The sequence below is a fragment of the Chroicocephalus ridibundus genome, chromosome 6 (assembly GCF_963924245.1).
Source record: "Chroicocephalus ridibundus chromosome 6, bChrRid1.1, whole genome shotgun sequence".
Classification (NCBI taxonomy): Eukaryota; Metazoa; Chordata; class Aves; order Charadriiformes; family Laridae; genus Chroicocephalus; species Chroicocephalus ridibundus.
The window spans coordinates 57,968,114-57,991,494 of NC_086289.1; the positions used below are offsets into that span (position 1 = coordinate 57,968,114).

Genomic DNA, 23,381 nt, shown 5'->3' on the forward strand with positions numbered 1-23,381 from the left:
GGTCCAGCAGCTGGGAAGTGAGCACACGCGTGTTCCCCATTCCCTTAACTCTGCCCTCGCTGCCATCCCAGGACAAGGAGCTCCTGCTCAGCGCAGGCCCCCAGGAAGGTGGCTGTCGGGGGCAGGAATAGCCGTCCCAGTGCCACCCATGCAGCAGGAGATGATTTCTCAGCCTGTCCCCAATCCACAGGGAGACCATCACTGTGCTGAGAGCTCATGGGCAATGCCAGCGTGAGCCCATGTCTCCTGCAGCAGGAGGCTGGATCCATGCTGGATCTGTCCCACTGCACACCGGGGAGGGACAGGGTACCGCTGGAGGGACAACTCTGCCCATTGGGCATCTCTGAGCAGGATCAGCTTCTAGCCACTGTAGGGAGGATGACCTCCCAGGCACAAAGCTACAGAGCCCACCAGGACTCAGGAGACCCCACCCTGTGTCTCTCAGACACATCCTCCTCTTCTTTTGCTGTGGGGCACGGTAGCAGGACGCCCCCTCCTCTGGGGCCTCAGCGACGCTCCCGTCCAGAGGCTGGAGGCAACATACAGGTCTGGCAGCTCTTGCCTATGCGCAGCATGCCAGGCTCATCCTGCAGTCCCAGCTGAAACTGCCCGGTCCCCAAACAGCCGCTCCCCCCGTTACACAGGGGTATAAACGTCAGTGCCACGTATGGGTGTATGCACCCACCGTCGCGCCCGTGTACTGACACACACTGCCCATACGCTGCACCTACGCCCGCTGGACTACAGTGCACGAGGTGGGCAGCTGCTGCATGTGCCACCGCACCACCCGGCAGTGTCGCCATCATCACCAGGCGAGGCCTGGAAGAGCCCTGAAGCCCCCGCCGTGATCCACACTAGCCCTGCGGCTACTCCAAGCGGCGACAGGGCCAAGCTGGAGCTGGGGTGGGAGGTGGTGGGGAGGGGCGGCACGCTCAGCACCCGGTGCCAGAGAGATGGGAGAGCGGTGAAGTCAAAAAGCAAGAAGAAAACCCAGATAAGGCGATGGGGACGCAGGCGTGCGAGGGGGAGCAGCAGCCAGCGAGAGCGCGGCCCAAACAAACAGCAAAAGAGACCGAGTGAGCGAGAGGTGCCAGGGCGGGAGGAAGGAGGGATGGGGCCTCTGGAGGGATGGGGGGCTGGATGTCCAAGTGCTGCCTCTGGCGGGAGTGAGCGCATCGAGGCGATGGGGGAGAAAGAAAGAAGGAAGAGAGGAAAGGGGGGTGGAAAAAAAACCAATGGAAACAAATAATACCTAGGCATATCCGAATCAAGAAACTGCCTGCGAAAACACAAAACAATCACATGGTTAGTGTGGGCTTGGATGGGCGGCAGCAGTGGAGAGAAGCAAGGGGGGACCCTGGGCGCTGCCCCTGGCACCTCCTCCCTGGGCAGGAATGGAAGGGTGCTGGGGAGGGAGCCGTACCGCTCCCCTGGTCTCCTCCTGAGCAGCTCCAGGGAACTGGGGAGGCTGGGGAGGAGAGCCAGGGCTGCTCTGGGCGATGGAGGCTGCGTGGCGTAAGGCAGCGAAGCAGGGAGCGCAAGCAGCTGGGGAGGAGGATGAAGCGGGCCCTGGCTCTGCCCGCTGGCCTCCCTCTGCCCGTCCTCGCAGGCTGCTGGGGACGAAGCATGCGCGCCTGCATGCGGGATGGAAGCGGGGCGGGGGTCTGCAGCGAGCGCACCTTGGCATCCCGCGGGGAGCTGGCCGCCCTCTCCTCCCCCTGCCCGGCCCTGGGCAGGCTAGATAGGATGGATACGGGATGGATACGCCATGCCTGCGGCCCTGATTCGGGGCTGGCCCCGAGGTGCAGCCCCTCAGAGCACACGGGTGAGGTGGGCTCTTGGAAAACCCGAGCCCCCATCTCCCCACTTCTCTCCATGCCCTGAGCATCCCCCCAGCCCAAGCTGTGTCCCCTTGCCCTGCAGGACCTGCTGGGGGCAAGGCAGGAGCAAGAGGCACATCTCCCCTGCCAGACTACACTAGAGATGCTGAAGATCTGACCTGGCTGCACCTGGGACCAACTGGCCAGATCAGGAGCTGACATAAAACTATGCAGCCCCAGGAGCCCGTGGGTGCCACAGCCACCCAGCTCTCACCAGCCCAGCAGAAACCACCGCAGCTTTGCTGGGACAAGCCTTCCTTGCCCAGCTGTCCCCTCCTGGCCTTGCTCTGTTATCCCCAAAGTCTCCTGGTCTGACACTCACACACATACCCGACCTCGTGGTTCAGCTCTGCTGCCTGGGTACTGCGTGCCTGTTGCTCCGCTGTGCCCAAGAGCTGCCCGGGGAGCACTGCACAGTGGCACCTCCTGTCCAGACCCCCATCATCCCTCCCAAAAACACCCTGCCTTGGGACAGGCCGCCTTGGGGCAGCGGTGACCCTGAAGAAAATGAGGGGAAAAGTGGTCCCCATTGGGATACTCCTACACCGGCAACCACCAGGCACACAGCCCAGGACTGGTCCCGCTGCTCCCGCTGCTGCCAACGACCATCCTCATCTTGTCACAGCTGCCCGCACGCACACATTCTGGCCAGAGACCCCCCACCAGCCCTCCACGTTTCACCAGCAGCCCTGGTGCAGAGGAGAGCTCTGCCCTCTGCACCCACTGCTCCCCGCCTTGGCACTGCAGGATCCAGCCAGGGAGATCTCAAAGATAAAAAACCTTCAGCCCTGCTGCTCCCATATCGCTGACAAACCCACAGAGCAGGGGACACAGACCCCTGGGACAGGCACGAAGGGGCAGGCATCCCCACAGTCACCTGGCAGCGATGGGGTATGGCTTTCCTGCACCACCCTGGCACAGACAGGGACCAGACGTGGGCACCAAGTGGCCTTTCCAGTGAGTTTGCTGGGACATGGGACAAATAGTCCTTCGTGATAGGTCCCCTCCAGCCACGGGGTCGCTACATCCTCCGGGAACTGGCACCGATCAGCTTTCTGCACCAGGAGGTCACGGCCACCATCGGAGAGCAGGACCCCCACCCAGATTCCCTGTAGTGCCAAAGCCCAGCGTGGAGAGGCCTCGGGAAGGAGGAGGAAGGGGGCTGGCGGCCCTGCACCTCGAGACCCTCTGCAGCTCCAGAAAAGTGCCCCTCCTGAGGCAGCAACGGGTCAGGACCCTGAAGAGGGGCCAAGGGCCCCGCCAGGGGAGAGAGAGGCTCCCCATGTGTACCCCCACCAGACCTCACCACAGTGGGGAAAGAGGAAAAGAAGCAGCAGCACGCACCGGTCGTCCTGGGAGGGGTGGATGTACCCAGAGGAGAGGATGTTCAGGGACAGGATGTTGGGGTCGATGAGAGACTCGTCTGCTTCTGGGGTGTTCCGGATCCGACCTGCAAGCACAGCATGGGGACACCTCTCAGGCGACAGGTGGTGGCCCTGTGAGGGTCCCTGCAAGGGGCAGGGGCAGCCCGCCTGTCTGCATCCCCCAGCAGCCACCTCATGACAGGCAGCAGCTGCCCGGCGCTCAGTGCCAGAAGTCCTGGTCCAGCTCCTGGACCCGGTGGCCAGGACTGAGGTGTCCTGCCCATGCGGTGTCCCAGTGTCACCTACCAGGCAGCCGCTGCTTTGCTATGGCAGGGTGGGAGGCGATATGAGGCATAAAGCCCCACGTGGGAATGTGGGCGAGAAACAGCCCGAGAGGATGCTCGGGAGCTTGTCAGGCTGGGGGTTGCTCACAGCCCACCCAACCTGGCTCGGCTTACCCACAACCAGCTCCCGCACTTCCTTCCAGCGGATGAGGCTGCCCGTCTCGTGCACCAGGGTGACAGTGATTCTCCTCTGAATGCCCTGAGAGCCACAAGGGCAGAGAGAAGGGGCAGTGGTTAACACAGCTCCCATCAGGAGCCAGAGCCAGGACGGCATCTTGGGGAGGGAGTACCTGGTGGAGGAGGAAGGTCCCGTGGCATGGCATACCTCCGCGGTGGTCCACGACAGCAGGGATGTAGCTGGAAGAAAGGACCATGGTGTGACACAGAGCCCCGTCAGCCTGCCCAGAGGTGCCAAGCACTGGGCAAATCACCACGCTGCTTCCCTCTCCTTCCCGCTTCCCTTTCCGGCAGGACTTACTCGCCATTGGCCTCCAGCTCACAGATCTCGAAGAAGACCATCAGGTCATACTTGCACTGGCACGGGCCAGGGCTGGGCCGAGTCATGGTGCTCAGCTTCGTGGCAGGCACTGCAGCAGGTGGGAAAGACAGCTTAAAGGGTGAGGTTGCCGCTGATGTTTGGAGTGAGGATGGCAAGCAGGGTAAGGGCAGAGGAGGAAGGGACCACAGGGAGACACACCAAGGCAGCAGAAAGGCAGGAGGGAGTGCACAGAGGGGGACAGCCCCATCCCAGAGACCTCGCTGACCACCAGCGTGCCTTCTCCCATACCGAACGTGGAGTGTGTCAGGATGTGGCCAGCCTCACCCATCCCCGAGATCACAGAATCATAGAATCGTAGAATAGTTTGTGTTGGAAGGGACCTTTAAAGATCACCTAGTCCAAGCCCCCTGCTGTGAGCAGGGACATCTTCAACTACATCAGGTTGCTCAGAGCCCCGTTCAACTTGGCCTGGAATGTTTCCAGGGATGGGGCATCCACCACATCTCTGGGCAACCTGTGCCAGTGTCTCACCACCCTCAGCATAAAATATTTCTTCCTTATATCTAGTCTAAATCTACCTTCTTTTAGTGTAAACCTCTTGTCCTATCGCAACAGGCCCTGCTAAAAAGTTTGTCCCCACCTTTTCTGTAGGCCCCCTTTAAGTACTGAAAGGCCACAATAATGTGTCCCTGGAGCCCTCTCTTCTCCAGGCTGAACAACCCCAACTCTCTCAGCCTGTCCTCACAGCAGAGGGGCTCCAGCCCTCTGAGCATCTTCATGGCCTCCTCTGGACCCTCTGCAACAGGTCCATGTCCTTCTTCTTGCTGGGGGCCCCAGAGCTGGACGCAGCACTGCAGGGGGGGGGCGTCTCACCAGAATGGAGTGGAGAGGCAGAATCCCCTCCCTCCACCTTTTGGCCACGCTGCTGGGGATGCAGCCCAGGATGCAGGTGGCTTTTTGGGCTGTTGGGCGCACATTGCCGGCTCATGTCCAGCTTTTCATCCGCCGGTACCCCCAAGTCCTTCTCAGCAGATGATCTCAGAGATGCACGCCCTGAGCCCACAGCCCCGGCGCACACATCCCAAACCATGCAGCGCTGTGCCAGGGACCACTCGGGGACAGCCACTCATGGACAGCTGCTTGGGGACAGCTGGAGGGAGGCTCTCCAGGTGCTGCCACAGGGACTGCGCAGTAAACCGTGGCGCTCAGCCAAACCCCAGCAACTTGGATCTCAGCAGCCAGAGCACAGGGTTATCCTGCAGCCCCCGCGGGATGGTGGGGCTGGGTGGCCATCTGAGCCATCCAGGGCAGGCAGCCTCCTCCCCGCCGCTCCGCAGGAAGCAAGAAGGGAGCTATGCATCAGCCAAGCACTGCAGGAATGGGTGCTAAAGGCTCCCAGGTGCTCTGGCCCACAGTACATTTTGTGGTGCCCCCGGGGTCCTAACTGGTCCCCCTGGGGAAGGGGACCCTGCACCCAGCACAGGGACCATGGGCGGGCAGAGGAGCAGGAGGCCACATTCCCTACCTGGTTTGGAGAGTGGCATCACACGGGGAAAATGGCGCCGGGACGGCCTCAGCGGGCTGCAGAAAGAACCGGCTCAGTTAAAGCATCAACAGGGACCTCTGAATCCAGGCAATCCCACCTACACCCTGGGGCCAACCCCTCCCACCACCTGCTCCGCCTTTCTCTGGGTCCCCAGGAAGCCGGCTGCACTGGGTGTCCCCATGGCACCCAGGGGCTGTGGGTGGCCCAAAGTGTGCCCACCTCAGGACGTCCTTGCAGAGGGGTGGGAAGGGGTGCTGCTGGTAGTGCCCGAAGACTTCGAATACAATCGGCTGGCTCTTGATGTATTCAATGAAGGACTTGGTCACCTCCACGGCAATCTAGAAGAGAAAGAGCCATTGATGGCGCAGTTTAACTGGGAAAGGGAATGCAGCCGGCAACAGCATCAGGGAGGGTGCAAGCCTGTCTGGCCCTCTGCATCCCTCACCCATCCCCTTCCCCACGGCCCAGGGATGCTGTCCCCACCAAGACCGCTGCCATGAAATCCCAGCCTTTTCAGGTGGAGGGCAGTGGCTTTTGGTCTTTCCCCCACCCGTCCACCTTGTCTAAGGTTGGCTTAGCTGGGTGATTAGGAAAGCCAGGAGGAAGGTGCTCCCCCGTGGAGACCCCCACAGCTGCAGGGGTGAGAAGGTGTGGGCAGGGGAGGGGTACGCACATTTTGGACGTGATAGAAGCCCAGCGGTGGCCCCCGTCCTGTGTTCTTCAAGGGCTCTGTTGAAAAGGCCTCGTCGTGGCGATGGATGAAGCTGCAGAGGGAGGGAAAGTGGCTCAGGGACTCTGGGACAGGGATGTGCCAAAGCAGGGAGGGGAGAGAGGGCAGGGACCAGGACAAGAGCCTGCTCTCCCTGGGGCTGCTGCCAACACCCTGGGCTGGCACAGCGCCCCCGCCCTAAGCTGATTGGAGCCTCTCCCTGCCTTTTGCCAGTGATCGAACGAGGTCCCAGACAAGTGCATGGCCTCATCCCCCAGCCCTTTGTTTTGCATCCCCATCCACAAAGGGCTCAGAGGTGTGGGGGCTGGAGCTCCCCAATGTCCATTGCCAGCCCCAAGGCAACGGATGGCCAGAGCACGGTGGGAGACACAGGGCTAGGGGGCACCGGGGCCTCACTTGAACTGGCAGAAGATGTCTGCATATTCCGCGGAGATGCTGGAAGCTTGCAGGACCGTCACACGAAAAGTGAAGATGCTGCCCAGCTTCAGGTGGTCCAGAGCTGTCTCCAGTGGCCCATCTGATGTAGGCTTTTCTGGGCTGTCCAGAAGAAGGTCCTCTGGGGTCACTGCAGGGAGGGGAGGGTCTTCAGCAAGGTCGGAGGGGTCACCTCTCTCAGTGCCTGCCAGCAAGCCCACACCAGGGCAGCGGGCTTTTGACACTTGAGCGGGAGCAGGCTGGGTGCTGGGGCAGGGGGCTGCTCCCCAGCTGCTTGTCAGCAGCCCCTCACCTGCACAGGTGTTGTTGTTGACTTCATCGGCGGAGGGCCCCATGTCGCTGACCTGCCCCTGGCCTTCGACAATGCGCAGCTCCTCCTGGGAGGTCCCCGAGCGAGACATCCCCACGGCCGGGCATGACTCTGACTGGAACTGTACCAGGAGTGGGGCTCAGGGATGCTGGTGATCCCCGAGGTGGTCCCGCTTGAACCGCCACCACTACCCCAAGCACTGGCATACCTCCAGCTCTCCCCTCCCCATCCCACCATAGCCCCTCCTGGAACATGGGCAAGAGCAGGGTGCACTGGTGGCTGCCAGAGGGTGGGGGGCTGCCAGGTGGACTGGGAGCATAATGCCCGCACCTCTGGGAGCCTGGTGGTCCCCATGGGGGAGCATCGCCATGGCAGGCAGGGATTTGTGGTCCCCGGGCACCCTCCAAGAGCCGGCTGCCACCGTACCTTCTCAAAGTGCTGGTCATCAAAGGATATCTTGGCCGTCCCCGACTGCCGCACGCCAGAGCCGTAGTCGGGGGCTTCCTCATCCGCTGGAGGAAGGATAGGGGTGAGCCGGGGTGGGGGACGTGGGGGATGCAAGGGGCACATTTGGGGGAGGTCCCCCCCCTACCTGAGATGGCCTGCACGGCCACACGCAGGAAGCCCTTCACTTCGCCCTTCTCGCTGACGATAGCCACACGGTGGACCAGGGGCACGGGGTAGAGGAGGTTGCTCAGGTAGACGAAGGCCCTGCCGGAGAGGGGGGGGACACACACACAAAACAGGGGGGGAGCGGTCACTGCTCCCACCCGCGGGTCCCCGGCGCGGGTGGCGCGGCCGGCGGCGGCCGGGATCCCAGGTCACCGCTTACGGCGCGACCATGGCACTGCAAAGCAAAACTAAAGAGAAGGCAGCCAGGGCCAGCCGAGAGGGGCAGGGAGCGGGCAGCGGGCGGGCAGCGTGCCACGGGCAGCACCATGAAGCAGACGGGGCTCGCGTACCTCTCCGGCTGTCACCTCTGTGGCAGGTGGGGAGGGGAGGGGGCTGCGTTGGTGCCACCATGAAGCTGGGAGGGAAGAGGACCTTCTCTGTGGTGGAGAGTTGGAGGATTAGGGCAGGAGGTGCTGCAACACGACTCGGGGGTGGCTGCAGAGTCACCGTGGGGGGGTACAGGGGCAAGGCAGAGGGGAAAGGAGGGTGACGAGGGAGGTAGAGGCCGTCGGGAGCGAAGGAGGGGAGAGGTGGAGGTCCTGGCCAAAGGCCAGAAGCCTCCAGAGCTGAACCTGCCGGGGGTCACGGCCCTGGCTTGTCCCGCGGTGTAGCAGGACCACCGGTGGCTGCAGACGGCCTTTGCCCAGCTGGGAGGGAGGCTGCACGGCGTGGCTGGCGGCATCGGCAGCGTGTGTCCCCCTGCCACATCCCTTCGCATATGTGGCTTTGGGGTCCCAGGCCACCTACCAGCATATCACAGGGATGGCATGGGTGGCTTCTCCCTGTGGGTGAGGAAGGAGCCGCCCGCTCCCTGTATGGCAGGTGTGAGCCTCCCCGCCGTCCTCAGTGGCATCTAGGCAGCCAGTGCTACCACAGCCGCACCACGGTTCAATGTGATGGCTGCACCACGTCTCTGCCGGCACCTCCCGCCAGACCACAGCTCCGTTTTCTCAAGTTGCTTTGCCTCCTCTTGCCGCCTTCCTCAACCTCGCCCCCAGCCAGGTCGCTGTTCGTTGGTCCTCCCGGCACTCTGGCAATGGTGGCACGCCGTGCCCTCCGCAGTGACAAGTCGCCTCCACAGCCTTTGGCGCCGAGCTCCCTACCAAGCGGTGCGAACTGCCTTTGCCCACAGGGCGGCACCGCTCCCAGCAAGAGGGGGTGCGAGGTGCCCAGCACCCCTCCCTGGGGCGCCCACTGGCATCTTGATACAGCATCTTCGGGTGTTGTGGGGCGGGATGGTTCTGGGGCTGGCCAAGACACTTCTGCTTTGGGAAGCTCCCATGAGAGTTGCAACTCCAGGCGGCTGGCAGTGCTGCTCACGACGTCCCAACCTTGCAGGCATCTTTGCAGACATCCAACGGCACCCGCAAGTGGCCAGAGGGATCTTGCAGGAGGACCCAGCCCCGCGCTTGCAGCCTGAGCCTCAAAGTCCAGAGGTTCCCCCTGCGCTGGTGACCCCCGTTGACCTCCAACCGTTCCTTGAGGCTTTTTCCACCCAAAGCATCTCCAAGGACCCAAGTTGTGGAAGCAAAGGTGATGCCCCGTCACCACCTCCTGCTGGGCCTGTGTCACCCAATCTCTTCTCAGACATCACCAGGGACAAGTTGCTGGACCATGCCAGGGCTTCCTGGCAGGACCGCGTGCCCGGGGCAGAGCCCTGTGACCACAGGGAGGTCTCGAAAGTGCAGGGATCTGGGTGCACCCGACTGCTCAAAATCACAGGGCAGCTGGTGTTGAAGCCGTGGGGGTGGAGAGGGGAGGAAAGAGGGGGAGGGTGGGGGGGGTGGGCAGGGAGGAGGGGGACAAGTGTGTCACTAGAGGAAGGAGGGCAGGGATACTAACCACAAGATTGGTGAGGTGCAAAGATGGCATGCTCAGACCAAAGAAAAGCCTTTCCAAAGGAAGATGAAAGTGAAAGAACCCCAATTTTCGCTAAAGCTTTGGAGAGATAGAGCCAGCAGCTAAAAAAAGAAAAACCCAAAAAACTAAAAAAAAAAAAAAAAAAAAAGAAAAAAGAAAAAGAAAACCTAAATGAAAAAAAAAAGAAAGCAAGGAAAAAAAAAAATCAAAGACAAGGATCCAATCATAAACCAATCCAAGCACACTTCACAAGAAATGTGGCCAGCAGAGCTGCTGTGCGGGGAGCCAAACCCAGGGCAGACTCAAAAGAAGTCGGAAGGTGCTGAGCTCTGGGGAATGTGCCCCTGGCACGGAGCGGGACCGCTGCCACAGGGCCTTGTTTGTTTTTTTGAGGTGCTCCCGAGAGTTTTGGGGTTTTTTAATGTTTTGGTTTTTGTTGTTTGTTTTTTTTTTTTTTTTAATAAAGAAAAAAGGAAAAAAGAAAAAAAAAAAGGGGGGGAAGAACCCAGCTCTTTCGGTCTGAGGCTGCAGGACTCTTATCCCACCTCCACCCTCTCTGCCTGTGCTGGTCCCCCTCCTACCCACTTCACTGCCTGCACCTTGACTGGCAGGGATACGCCTGGCTTTAGCACACTGAGGAAGAGGAGCTCCAGCTCCAACCATCGGGGCAGCCCCAGTGGGGAGAGGTTCACTGTCATGAACCTCTCCAGCTCCTGCCTGGGGCAAAGGCTCTGGGACCAGCTCTGGTCACACATTCCCTTGGGAAAACCCTGGAGCTGGCAGCACTGCATCCCATTTTGGGGATGGGCAGATTGTGACCAGATTTGGCGGCACAGACAGTTTTGCGGTGGCTGGTGGGTTTCTCCAGGCCAAGACTGATGGAGCCCGGGGGGTGTGGTCTCCTGGCCTACAGGTATGAGAAATCAAAGCTCTTGTCCTTGGCCAGAACCCTGAGACCCCCCTGAAAATCTCCTGTGCCAAGCTGGCAGGGATGGCCCCAAGCCCGGCGCCTGGCACGGGCGGCAAGAGAAAATGCTGCTTTTCGCAGAACCTTCCTCTCCCTCCTGCACCTGGCTTGCTCCTCTCGGATTTGTCCCCCGACCACCTGGGGACATCCAAGCCTCTGAGTCCAGGGGGGCTCACACTGACCGATGCAGCTGGGAGGGCCAAGCCAGTGCCAGAGGCACACGTGGCTTCAAACTGCCTGCATGTCCCCAGACAGCGGCACCGTGGGGACACCCCGAGTCGGGTGGGAAGTGGCCTTCCCTGGGACATAAATGCCCAGGACCAAGACCCCCATGCAGCTCCCCCAGCTCCTTTGGTGCTGGAGATGCGGCAGAGCTCCCCTTTTTGGGGGCTGCCCCAAAGAGGACCTACCTAAAGGGTCTCCAGCAGAGCTGGCGCCATCCGCCTTCCCCCACTATCCCCTACCACCACTGTGCTTGTCACAGCCCTACCTCAGTGGGCGCCTTGCCACCCCACCGCGGGCCCCGGGCTTGGTGGCAATTCCAGCCGACTGTCCACCCCCTGCGCCTCCAGGATGGCCCGGAGGTGGGAGTCATGTCCGAAAGCAGTTCCCTCATGTGAAAGAGCTAGTTCCTTCCCGGCATGCTCTCCTAAAACCTCACCAACCTTCCTACTAAACTGAACAGGGGGGAGCGGTCGTAAAATGGATCCCGGCCATCACACAGCGGGCACTCCGGAAAGATGTCTTCCTCCAGGTCCTCCGCCTCCTCCTCCTCCTCCTCCTCCTGCCCCTGGTGCTGCTCGTCAGCAGGCTCGGTGATGTCGGAGTCGGGGTTCGAGAAGGTAGGGGAGGGGGTGAGATCAGCCATGCGCTCGCTCATGCATGTGTTGAAAAGAGGAGAGCTGTTGCAGCCAGAGATATCTGAACTAAGGTTAGTACAACAAGATAGAACACAGGTTAACACCAGCTGTTCCAAACAGAGAGAGCAAGAATAGGAATTTTGTGCTTTTTTCGGGTTGGTTTTTGGGTTGGTTTTTTTTTTTTTTTTCCTCTTGGTTGGATTTTGGGGTGGGGGTTTTTTTCTGCTTAAACCAAGGGACGTCGGGAAATAAAGACCTGCCTGTCCGGTGCATCTCTAAAGGAAGCCACCAACAGCTGTCGGCTATAAAGGGCAGAGAAAAGAGCGACCCAAGGAACCGGTGCAAACAGTGGGGATTCCCCTCGCTGGCTTTGTGGGCAACGCGGGGACAGAGCGGGTAGCACGAGGCTTGTCCCCAGCCCCACCACCGAAGGGAATCTCTCCACATGCCGTGGCACGGGGGGACGCCTCCACAGCAGGTGCGGTTGGTCAGGCCATGCGGCTCAGTCCCCTGCTCCCGCTGCCCACCGGGGCAGACCCCTTCTCCGGGGTGGCCTGTCCTCATCGTTGGCACTGCACCTTTCCAGCCGGCATGTGGGAAGAGCATGGAGACACGCGGCACATACCATACAGACGGATGCTCGGACACCAATGCGTGCACATGGACGTGTGCCCGCCAGGGCAGAGGTCGTGATGGCACGGGCTCTCAGCCTGCTGGAGAGCCACAGCACCCTGCCTCCCACCAGTGGCAAGCCAAGAGCCCATGCCTCACAGCACCGTGTTACAGCAGGCAGTGGGAGCGTTGCCAGCGGCTCGCAGGTCCCTCGGGGTCCCGGCAGCCAATGCCGAGGACAGCCATCACAGGCAAGATGGGCCCTGACCAGCATCGGGGGAACAACGTATCTCCCGTGGCACGTTCCCGGGGAGAAGGCAGAGCCGGCAGCGCTTCCTCCCGCAGGGCTGCCTGCAGGTCCCAGCAGTGCTTAGAAGGAGCCAAAGCGCTCACCTGCCGACCAGCCTGAACCAGGGGAAGCGGTCGTAGAAAGGGTCTCCACCGGTCACCACATTGTCGCAGTCCTCAATGACGCTGGAAGGCACTTCTGCTGCACGGTCATACATTTCACGCATCAGGTCCAGGCGTTGCCTGCAGGCAGAGGGGACCACAGTAGGCAGCGGTGAGAAACTGGGCTGAGGCCGGCCAAGCCCCCCCCAGCATGGCCCTCATTTACCCACCTCAGCTTTTCCAGGGTCCAGTAATGTGTCGCCCCATTCTTCTGGTCCTGCACCTCTACGGCCACAATGGTCCGGGGGAACGGCCGCTTCTCCCGGTCCTTGGCGGCATCGGGAGGCAGCAGGTCGGGAGGTAGAGGCGAGTACAGCGTGTCAGTGAGGAGCACGAACTGGAACTGGACCTGGAGAGGGGCAGAGGGGTGGTGGTGAGCTGCCTGGGAGGAACAGCAGGCTCCATGTGGTGCCTTCGGTGACCCCCTTCTTAGCACTTCCCTGGCTGCCCACACTTGTGTCCTCTGCTGTGGGTGCCACAGCAAGCCAGAGAGGAGCCCTGGCCACCCACCTTCTTCTTCAGCTCCACGCTGATGGCGTTGGCTTCCTTGAGGAAGATGGCATTGCCCCAGAGCAGGTCGCGGAGGGAAGTGAACTGATACCACTTCCACTTCCTAAAGGCCCAGAGGGCCAGCTCGAACTCCCGCTCCGTCCACTGAACTGTGGGGACATGGAGGGACAATCACCCCACTGCTGGGAGGGAGGACATTGGCATAGAGGTGCCCAGGGGAGATGCAGTCCAGTCTTCTTGCTTCCACAGAGAGCATCAAAACCTTGTGGTGGCACCTAGCCCTCACCTTCATCCTCAGGTTCCTCCTCTTCCTCGTTTGCCTCAGGGTAATACCTAGAGTCCATCTGCTTCTGCAAAGCCTCCAATTTGCTCTCATAGTCCTGGGGGAAGCAGGGAGAGGGGTGATGCAACTCACAAGGTGTGACCTTCCTTCATGCTGCCATGCAGCGCTTCTCCACCCTCCTGCAGGAACCCAGCCTCCTCCCTCCTCTGGATCCGTGTTTATGGGGACAACCCCCAGAACAACAGGTTTGCCCTTGTTTTTAGGACACACAGAGCCACCCCATGCAAACATTCATCAGGACTCAGTCATGCCGGGGCAGCCTGAGAAGAAGCCAGGTCCTGGCCACCTACCAGCCTCTGCTGCTCGAGAAGGTAATTCGCCTCCTCCCGCTCCCTCCGGTACTGGTCCTCCAGTTCCTGGAGCCTGGGAGGAACAGGGAAGAAGAGGATGAGCAACCTGCAGGTGGCTACCCAACTCCTCATCACCCCAGCCCCCGTGCCCTCACCGCTGCTCCATCTCCTGCTTCATGTCAATGCCCTGCTTCTCCAGCAGCTCTCTTTGGGCAAAAGCCCAGTCCACAGGCTCAGCGGGGGTCTCAGCACACGGGGTCCGCTCCCGCTCCTGCCGAGCCTGCTCGGGGTGGTTAAAGCGGAAGACGTGGCTCTTCCCCATGATGATGCGATTTCCTACAAGGATGCACACAGGGCAGGGGGAAAGGGTGTGGGTTTAATGTGGGACAACCTGCAGCGTCCCTGTGGGATGGAAGGAGGTGGGTCAGAGCAGTGCTGGCGTGCTGGCTCCAGGGACTCACCTGAGCGCAGGATGCTGGGCTCCGTCACCTTTTTGCCATTCACGTAGGTGTCGGCACCTTCGCAGGGCTCCAGGGTCACTATTACTGCAGGGACAGTGGAAAGGGGAGAGAGGGAACGAAGGTTAAGGTGGAAGCAATGGGATAAATCTTGTATTTCCTGCTCTGCTGCTCCTGCAGCGTCAGAAAGGGCAGCTTTCTGGCACTTCTGGAGCGCCTGCCCCAGCTGGCACTCCAGGCGCAGAGCAGGGGACACCAGGGTATCCGCTAGCAGCACCCACACCCCGGGCAAACAACGAGGCTTGGCCAACCTCATGTTAATCGGAGCAGTCCCAAAGACTAAAAGTAGCTGGAGACTGGACATGAGAGGAGATCAGAGCCTCCAGCATGCATCTCCAGGCTCGTCTCCCAAAGCCCTTTCACCCCAAGGTTCCTGCTGGTTTGCAGGGTGGGCTCTGCTCCACATCTTGGGTGGGAACATGGTCTGCTTTTCCCTCCCACCTGATCTCCCTGGCCTGCCTCACTGCGGCAGCTTCCATGGGTCTTGCACAAGCTTCCCTCCCAGCTAGGTACAGGCCATAGCTCGCTCTGGAAGCACGGAGAGGACACATCCATGCGAGAAAGCCCCACTAGTCTGAGGAGGGCAGGACACTGGCTGGGGGCAGGCGCTGGGGACATGCAGAGGGACTGGGTCTCCGGGGAGATGGAGCCCCTCCAGACAAGGAATACCTTCGCCACCGGTTTTGGTGTCGCTGCGGAAAAGGCAGTGCTCTTCCTTAATGAAGTGCCCGCTGAGAACGATGTCTTGCCTCTTCTCTGCATCTTCCCGGCCAACCCTGCCAGGGGAAACCCAGCTTGATCCTTCCTCAAAGCAGCCCCTCCCTGGGCCCCCCCCCAAAACCATCCTTGAGGCTGACAGGAGCAGCCCTTGGTGCTAGACCAACATTCCTAGTGAGATTCCCAGGCAAATTCCCATACGGCCATGGCACTTTGGGGATGCCCTGGGAACAGCCCCCAGCCCGGAGACAGCTGTCACCCCACTGCCCACCCAGGCAAGTCAGGCACTGAGGTACCAGCGAGGCTCCCACTGCTCCACAGGCCCTGGCCCTCACCTTGTTATCCCGTCCTTGATGTAGTAGAGAAGACACTCAGACATGAGCGGGTCCTCATTCAGGTTGACCAAGTGGGGTGTCTGGGAGAGATGAACCAGGAGTCACCCTGGTGCACCCCTCGGCACTGAGGGATGTTCCTGAAGGAGCTGGGAACTCAGCAACACCTCAGGCTGTCACCTGCACGTGGATGGGCTCTCCTGCCCTCCGGAGCTCCCAGACAATGTGCCTAGCCAGGTACTTTTCAAGGGGACTGCAGAGAACTGAGCAGCGGGGATGAGGATGACCTGCCTCCACATGCCTCCTTGCTTTCCTCCTCAAAGAGCTGAGCCCTGGGCAGCATTCCCTTGTCTGCCTTTGAAAACTTGTGTGCCAAACAGGCCCAACACTGCCCATGGGGAGTCCCTGATACAGCTTAGTGTCTCCTGGGGTGGGACCCTGCTCGCCTGCGTGGTGCATCCATGGGCCCTTGCCTCACCATAGCCCCCAGCTCCGCTGCGGACAGTGTAGCTGAGGCAGAGACACGTCCCATGCAGCATCTGATTTAGGATAAGAGGAACTAAAAGCGCATGTTTTCCTCCACTGACGGTACAAGGACAGATGAAGGACCTAAAAGAGCAGGTCCCAAACTAGAGGTTCAACAAAAAGTAGTGGAGACCTGAAGCTGTATCTCCAGGCTGAATTTCACTCTCTGGTCTCCTTCCTAACAGTTCCCTCCTACCACTTTTTTCCCCTGGGTCACAAACCACTTTGTTCTCGATGAGAGGGAACTTTCTCCCTCTGGCACAGATCTGTCTGGCTGCAGCTAGCTTATCTCACCCCATTGCAAGCTGCTGTGATTGCACCTTGAGGCAACAGGCAACGTCCCAGGAGTTTCTCAGAAGTTCTGAGTTTCCCAGAAATAAGAATAGAGACTGTAAGAAATGTCTTATCAGCCCACTGACACTTGGCATGCAGAGGGTTCCCCATCACAACAGCGCTACAAGCCCTGGCGGATAGGAGAGACTAACTCCAAATAGTTCAGGAGAGCTGGAGGTCAAGGGAAACACAGGCTCTTCTCCATGGGGGCTGGCAGGAATAAGTCGGATGAAACATTTAACCTCAGGCCCCTCTAGGCAGACAAGTAGCCCTGGGGTCTGAGGCTCCTTCAGCTTGTAGTTTTCCTCCAAATTTGCAAGGCTGACTAGTAGAAGGCAGATGCTCTACAATTCCACTGAGCTCCTTGGAGACATAACCGTCCTAGCGATGGTATACAGCAAGACAACAAAGCCCTGCCCCGCTTTGCCCTTAATCAAACAGGGTTTTGCATGCTGTCAATGCTAACTTTCCCTGCCAGCCACTGGAGAAGTCAGAGGAGTTTCCACCCATCAGATAACTGAAGAGCAAGGAGGCACCAAGACCACCACAGCCATGCCCCACCTCCAAGACCAACCTGCTTTGGGGAATAAACCCCCACGCTTCCTAAACAAAGCTCTGGGGTCCTAACAGGCACCAGCTGAGACAAGAATGAGAAAAAAAAGACAACATGTAGAAATTTGTCTTAAGAGCCACACCAAGGCATGCAAGGGCAAGGTCCTGAAGCCTTCATCACCGAGTGTCACCACCTCCGCTGGGGCCACACACACCTACTGTTTGGTCAAGCCAACCAGCATCGGCTGCTGGGGCAGGTCTCAGACCGTCCTTCGGTGCGGTTGCAGAGCCAAGCGAGCATACCCTGGTCCTACTGGCACATGCCTACACCTCGGCAGCCTGTGCTGCTCTGAGGTCTTCACGGGTTGGGGCTGTGAACTGGATGTCACTCCCACCGTACAGACGAGCGAGGGCAGCGATGTGCTGTAACTGGTGCTTGGCAAGGGTTCACTGGCACAAAAACTCTCTGGGGCACAGCCAGTATTTGCTTATAAATTTGCTTATAAAATACTTTCTAGGATGCTACAAACAATAAAGAGTATGGAACATTTCCGCACCCACATTTCTCATCAAGGACTTGCCGGTTTCAAGGGCAGCGATCTCAAACACCCCAAAGTATGTATTTTTATAAGCTGACACTGAAGCCCAACACAGTGATCATCAGCGAAGCCCCACCTGAATAGGGACAGCATCCAGGCAATGTGGGCTGGACGTTTAGCCATGCATTCATACCAGTGTTCGTACCCAGCTGGGTCAACACTAGGATTTCACCCATAGGTTTCACCCATAGCCAAGAAAAGGCTAGTGCAATATTTGGGGCCGGCCAGCAGCAACAGGGCAGGTCGGCAGGGAGCTGTGGTGGTACAAACCAGCCCTCATTTGACAGGAAGAAGAGAATAAGATGATCCTACCTTTTTAGGAGAGAAAACACCCAAGGTGCCTCCGTCCTCCCTCATGGCCACCCCCATTTCGGCCAGCAACGCTTCCCTGAAGGAGCAAGGCAAAGAAGAGCCTGTCAAAGCCTCACAAGCCCCTGGAGCTAGCACTAGACAAGCCCAGGACGGGACCTGAGCCCACAGGTTTGCCCCACAGATCACAGCTGTAGGGCTTGCTTCCCTACAGCTCTCCTTTCCATCTCTCACAAGGGTTTCTCAGAGCAGACCACGTCCATGCAGGTGTCTAGGGGCCAGCCAAGGTACAGCTGGATGGTCAAATTGCCCAGCTGCCCCCAGGAGTTGAACAGGCAAAGTGCAGAGGGGGGGAGATGCCTGGAGAACGCCACCCCATCCCACCCATCCAACCCCACCCACCCACCTTTCCATCCGGATTGCTTCTGTCCTCCGCAGCTTCTCCTCCCATGTCTCATTCAGCTCTGCGATGATCTTCTCTGTTTCCTGGCAAGCATGGGGTTAGCAGGGGGTTAGTGCATCCTACGGGCAGCAGACCTGCATGCTCTGCCCACCATGCCACAGTGGGACACTGGTCCCAGTTTCAGGCTGTTTTAAATGAGCCACAGCAGCATTTCACCCACGCCTTTCCATCATCGCCATCTTCAAAGAGCGAGACACAAAGATCAACCTCTCCATGCCCTTGCTGCCAGCCTGCTCCCGTGCCATCCTGAGCTGGGAGTGTCCATCCCACAGAGCAAACGCAGCAGTCATCCCGCAGGGAGGATGGCAGCACCAGGTGGACCCTACCACGCCAAACCCTCTTCCATCCAGCAGTCCAGAGCACCGGGCAGCTCTGGGGCTGCCCGCTCTGCCAGAGCATGCCCAAGCATCGTTTCCGATGAGCATCACCCATAATCGGTATCCAGAAAATACCGAGCCCCCTCTGCAAACCTCAGTGCAAGAGCATTGAGCTGAGCCCTCCATCCTGCCAGGCGCTGGCCTCTTACCTTGAGCCTTTCAATTGCTTCTTCGCTGCCTGGAGCAAACATGATGCGCTCGTGGAGGCTGGCGACAGAGGCAGCGCGGCTGGACAAGGCTGACAGGGAGGAAGAAGGGCTGATCCCGGCGATGGCGTTGGTCACTGTGGAGAGATTGTCATGACGGTGACTCAGCTCTACCCCTCTAGCATCATTATTGTTCTCAAAGTCGGGCACATCTATGGGGGGGGAAGGAGGGATGGGACAGGGGAAGACACACGGACAGGAAGAGAGAGAGAAAGAAAGATAGAGACAAGAAAAGCTGTTGGGAAAAGAAAACCAAAAAAAGAGTGGCAGGGTGCAGCAAGAAGAAAGCCAAGAATTACAAGGAAAAGGCACAGGCGACAGCACAGCAGCGCAGGCAGCAGCAGGGCAAGGGCACGCGCATCTCTTGCCCAGCCTGGGCAGCCCCCCAGAAGCACAGGGCTGTTTTGGGAAGCAGCCACTTGAACAGCCCTGGAGCCTTCCTGCGCTCCCGGGAGCAGGAGCAGGAGCGCATCCCAAGGATGCTTTTTTTGCAACACCAGATCCTGCAGCCATCAGGTCTGGGATCAACTGTCCTCCCCAAGAGCGCGCTGCTGTCCCTGCCATCCTCCTCCACCAACACAGCCCAGGTGGTTCTCCCTGCCCAGCTGCCCCTGATTAGCTGGATCTGGGGGCAGAGAATGAGATGGGAAAGGGAGGACGGGCAGTGGCCCTCCGCCCTACAGAAGGGTTGGGGGGATGGAGCAGTGAGAGCAGGGTGGCAGTGCGCCCGTTACAGGCAGTGGTGCTTGCCTGCTGGCACTCGCAGCATCAGCTGCCACCGGATCCCACAGCAAAGGGACCCAGGTATCAGAGATGCTCCTCCAGCCCCAAGAAGTCGCAGGGGTTTGGTGCACTGTGCCAGAGGCGGGCAGGGCACAGGTTAGTGGGTGCAGCGTTAATCACTTATCTCCATCAGCCCATGTCCAGGGGAACTGAGCTAAGAGGGGACAGGCCAGGTCCCCGTCTCCTCAGTGGGCTCGGCACAGCCTGGCTACCCTGCCTGGCCCAGAGAGGAATGGGGCGATAGTGCTTATCCGTGGGCAAAACCCTCCTGGCCGTCACCCACCCACCCTTGCATCAGGAGAGCACTGTGCCAGCCCGCCCAAGCGCAGTGCTGGGCTCCAGTCCTGATGAGCCCCAGCACAGGCAGAAGCAGCAGCAGCGGTGGCAGGAAACATTGTGACAGCATGGAGGAAGGGGTCCCCATGGGGCTCGGGCCCCTGGCACGGCAGATGGGGAGGACACTGATCCCTCCAAGTGCTATCCTGAGCCCGGGCGCTAGCTGCCACTCTGCCCCCTCCCCTTCGCCAGCTCCCTGGCCTAGGGGCCAGCACCTCTCCATCAGGTGGGGCCGGCTGCAGGAGCCCTTCCCCATGCTGCACAGGTGCCCCTGGGCACAGCCTACACCTCCCCAAAGCCGTGAAGCAACAGAGAGTACCAGTGATGGGGAATACACACATTTGGATCCTCCCGCAGCAGGATGGGCTAAGAGAGAGAGAGAGGGCAGGGAGCAGGGGTAAGACAGAGAGAACAGAACAAGAGTGGGTTCATCTCAGTAGGATTTCTGACAGCACACTGAGGAGAGGCCACAGGGGGGTGCTGGCCCCGGAACATCTTCCTGGCACCTCTGCCGAGCGCAGGATGCTGAAGACAGAAGGTGGAGGGGGAGAAGGGGAGGTCTGCTGCGTGTAAAGCAGCTCCTCCTGCTTATGGAAGCAGGCTGGGGGTTGCAAATGCGTGCACAGGGGCTCGCCGGAGGCGTCCTGGCCAGGCTTCGGCAGCGTGATGCTGCTGCGCAGCTGGCAGAGCAGGATGCAGGGCAGCTGTGGGGACACCAGCCCCACAGAGAAGGGGGACTCCAGCCCACCACTGCCTGGAGCCACTGCCAGAGACCACCAGACGGTACTTACTGTCAATAATGTCCCCAAGGCCCTGGGCATAGAGGAGGTCACGCAGGCGCGCCACCTCGTCCTTCAGCTCTCGGATGAGCTTGTTGTTGGGGTCCTCATTGATGACAGCATTGCAGCGGATCTGCTTGGCACGGTCAGCGTACCTGGGGAAGGGCAGAGCCCTGAGCAGCAGCTGTGGGGGCAAACCCCCAGCTGCTGGACAAGCAGAAGTGCCGCTGAGACCCTGCAGGCAAGCGATCCTTTGGAGGATCCCAGCGCTGGGACAATCCTTTGGCCTTTTGTCTGAGGTTACAGGGTCCCTTCAAAGCAACCCCCCAGCCAGGGATGCTGCAGAGGTGAGGAGGGCACATGGCAGTGCCTGGGTTTCAGACGCCCCTCCTGCCCTTGCCCGCTGTGGGAGAACAAGGGTACTTCTTCCTACCTGAGGGTGCTGAGGGTCTCGTCGTAGTTGATGTCAGCAGGACTGAGAGCAGCGACCATGGCTGTCCTGGAGTTGCCCCCTGCCCAGAGAGATACACCCACATCAGGGAAATGCTGGTCCCCGCACCAGCTGTCACTCTCCGCCTGGCAGCCACGCTCGCTGCCATGCCTGTATCTCCCACCCACGTCCTCACCCAGGTTCTCCCGCAGCAGCCAGGTCAGCACCGAGTCCCGGTAGGGGATGAAATCTGTCTTCTTCTTCTTTTTGTTCTGGGGGATGGAGAGCGGAGGGAAGGGCTGTCAGGCTGCCCGCTTGCTTCCAAGGGAAGGTGACAGCCATTCCTGAGCCTTGGGGACTTGGAGGAGGACGGCTCTGCCCACCCACTGTGACCTTGGGCAGCTCTGCTCAGCTCCACAGGTCCTGCCTGTGAAATGCCCTCCCTCAGCCGGCCCAGGTGTTTAACGCTGGGTACTGAGAGCAACAGGGCGAGGAGGGTGATGAGGATGCTCTGACAGCCCCCAGGAAAAGCATGGTGTGGGTCTGGGCAGAGCCTCACACCAAAACCAGCCTGCGACCCACTCCTGCCCACCTGTGCTAGAAACCAACCTCCTCTTCCCCAGCCTGGCCAGGGCACCTACCTTGTTCGGCCCCGAATCCTGCAAAGAAAGCAAAGAGACTGTTTAAGTGAGCTGCTCCCCTCCTCGGCACCCACCACAGCTCCCCATCCCCCAGGCAGAGTGCGGAGGGCGCAGGTCCCCAGGGAGACGGCAGCCTCACGAGTCCAGCTCACCCCAGCCCCAGGGACAGCTTGGGATGTACCTGCCCATCCCTTGGAGCCGGGATGCTCCATCCCTCAGATCTGAGCCCATCCCTGCTGAGCTAAGCCCATTCCCCTGCAGTGCCACCACTTGTCTGTGCTCCGGCTACCTACCATTTCAGCTAGGGCGGAGATGACTTTCCCCAGCGTGGTCAAGGACTTGTTGATGTTTGCTCCTTCCTGGTGGATAGAGGAAAACCCCATATTTCAGAGCACCCGGGGATAAAGCGGCAGGACACGGCATCCCCACCGACAGAAGGGGACCTCACGCCAGCTCTCACCTTCAGTCTTGTGCCTTTTGCACCAGTGGAGTCGGCTCGCTCACTCCCTGCCAGGTCCACCAAGCTGATTTTGCTGACCTGCAAGCCGAGATGAGGCTGTCAGCCCCGGCAGGCACAGCAAACCGGGCCCCGGCATGGAGCCGAGGAGGGAAGCAGTGACCTCTTGCAAAGTGACACTGCTCTGAAAGCAGAGGTGGGTTCTGCAGGGTCATCCTTGCCAGGATTTGTCCAGGAACAGGGCTAACATCCTTGCAGGAAGGGATGGAGGCCACCAGCCGTTAAACATCCTGTCCAGGGGCCAGTCCCTCAAGGGACTGTGAACCCAGAGTGTATCTGGGACCTATCTTCATCCTGTTTCAACCCTCCATCAGGACGCACCACCTCGTCCCAAGTGTTGTCAATAGCATACAAAGCCCTTCACAGGTCCATGCAGGTTCCCCCGAGCCCCTCAGGCTCTGCTCTCACCTTCTCAGTGGTGATGTCTGTCTCAGCATCATGCCGCTTCTGCGTGAAGATGATGTTGAAGACGGCGTGGGAGCGGCTGCTGGTCTCGTTCATATTGGTGGCAGCCACCGTGCTGCAGGGAGAGAAGGACAGGGAGGTATGACACCCTGCAGGGGACACTGGAGTGGCTGGCGTTGGGGCCAGGGCTCATTTTGGGAAAGGGTACATGAGGGGAAGGCAAGTCTGGAGGACAGAAGAGAACTCTGGGAGGAGACATGCAAAAGTCAAGGCTTTCTCCTGCTGGGTCCAGGGCATTTTGAGAGCAGAAAGGAGGTAAGGTGAAAATAAGTGGGGGGTACCCACCACTCACATAGGAGGGGACTGCCAAATCCAGAGCAGCCAGACCAGCAAAGCAAGGAAGTCAAGCAGGACCTTCTGGAGATGTCTGCAAGGTCTCCAAATCCTAGCCACCTCCTGCTCCCCCAACTCACCGGGCCTTGTTCCCAGAGTCCATGAGGTCCTGGATGTCATTGTAGGAGGTCACGGCCAGCTTGGAAAGGTCCTCAACGTATGGGCCCATAAGGGGATGCTCCCTCACCCGCAGGTTCCCCTTGTTCTTGGGGTTCAGGAGGTCCCTCACACGCTCGCAGTATATCTCCATGTAGCTCACCTAGACCAGAGGGCATGGGCAGGGCTAGCAGCTGGCAGAATCAGGTCCTTCCCACCCACCCCACACCCAGGGATGGGACCCCCCCAAAGAGAGGTCTGCACAGCATCGTGGCTTGCAGAGCCAGGTGGGAGGCTGGAGCCGGAATAGAGAGGCAATGAGGTGTCTACCTCCACAGAGTAGGACATGTTGTCATTCGTCGTCTCATTGATGCGGGAGAAGAGGTCCTCACACAGCT

General features: G+C 59.8%; 1 protein-coding gene across 18 annotated transcripts in view; it reads right to left on the bottom strand.

The window, feature by feature from the left end:
* The window catches only part of KIF1A (kinesin family member 1A), a 42,366-nt gene that overhangs the window by 7,658 nt on the left and 11,327 nt on the right, over positions 1-23,381 (bottom strand). The window contains exons 5-39 of one of the 18 annotated variants that reach the window (XM_063340011.1): positions 23,314-23,379; positions 22,968-23,146; positions 22,498-22,609; positions 22,033-22,110; positions 21,866-21,931; positions 21,573-21,590; positions 21,128-21,203; positions 20,935-21,013; positions 20,514-20,656; positions 20,062-20,088; positions 18,547-18,755; positions 17,964-18,043; positions 17,561-17,636; positions 15,243-15,322; positions 14,860-14,966; positions 14,134-14,217; positions 13,828-14,008; positions 13,673-13,745; positions 13,326-13,419; positions 13,040-13,188; positions 12,700-12,878; positions 12,473-12,610; positions 11,273-11,509; positions 7,701-7,819; positions 7,535-7,620; positions 7,091-7,229; positions 6,760-6,928; positions 6,307-6,397; positions 5,853-5,971; positions 5,613-5,668; positions 4,067-4,175; positions 3,879-3,945; positions 3,703-3,787; positions 3,225-3,330; positions 1,253-1,279 (exon numbers count right to left, since the gene is read on the bottom strand). In XM_063340011.1, coding sequence (XP_063196081.1) covers positions 1,253-1,279; positions 3,225-3,330; positions 3,703-3,787; positions 3,879-3,945; positions 4,067-4,175; positions 5,613-5,668; positions 5,853-5,971; positions 6,307-6,397; positions 6,760-6,928; positions 7,091-7,229; positions 7,535-7,620; positions 7,701-7,819; positions 11,273-11,509; positions 12,473-12,610; positions 12,700-12,878; positions 13,040-13,188; positions 13,326-13,419; positions 13,673-13,745; positions 13,828-14,008; positions 14,134-14,217; positions 14,860-14,966; positions 15,243-15,322; positions 17,561-17,636; positions 17,964-18,043; positions 18,547-18,755; positions 20,062-20,088; positions 20,514-20,656; positions 20,935-21,013; positions 21,128-21,203; positions 21,573-21,590; positions 21,866-21,931; positions 22,033-22,110; positions 22,498-22,609; positions 22,968-23,146; positions 23,314-23,379 — 3,704 coding nt within the window. Of the gene's footprint in view, positions 1-1,252; positions 1,280-3,224; positions 3,331-3,702; positions 3,788-3,878; positions 3,946-4,066; positions 4,176-5,612; positions 5,669-5,852; positions 5,972-6,306; positions 6,398-6,759; positions 6,929-7,090; positions 7,230-7,534; positions 7,621-7,700; positions 7,820-11,272; positions 11,534-12,472; positions 12,611-12,699; positions 12,879-13,039; positions 13,189-13,325; positions 13,420-13,672; positions 13,746-13,827; positions 14,009-14,133; positions 14,218-14,859; positions 14,967-15,242; positions 15,323-17,560; positions 17,637-17,963; positions 18,044-18,546; positions 18,756-20,061; positions 20,089-20,513; positions 20,657-20,934; positions 21,014-21,127; positions 21,204-21,572; positions 21,591-21,865; positions 21,932-22,032; positions 22,111-22,497; positions 22,610-22,967; positions 23,147-23,313; positions 23,380-23,381 lie in introns of all 18 variants that reach the window. The other 17 variants (XM_063340010.1, XM_063340014.1, XM_063340018.1 and 14 more) reach the window with 17 other exon arrangements.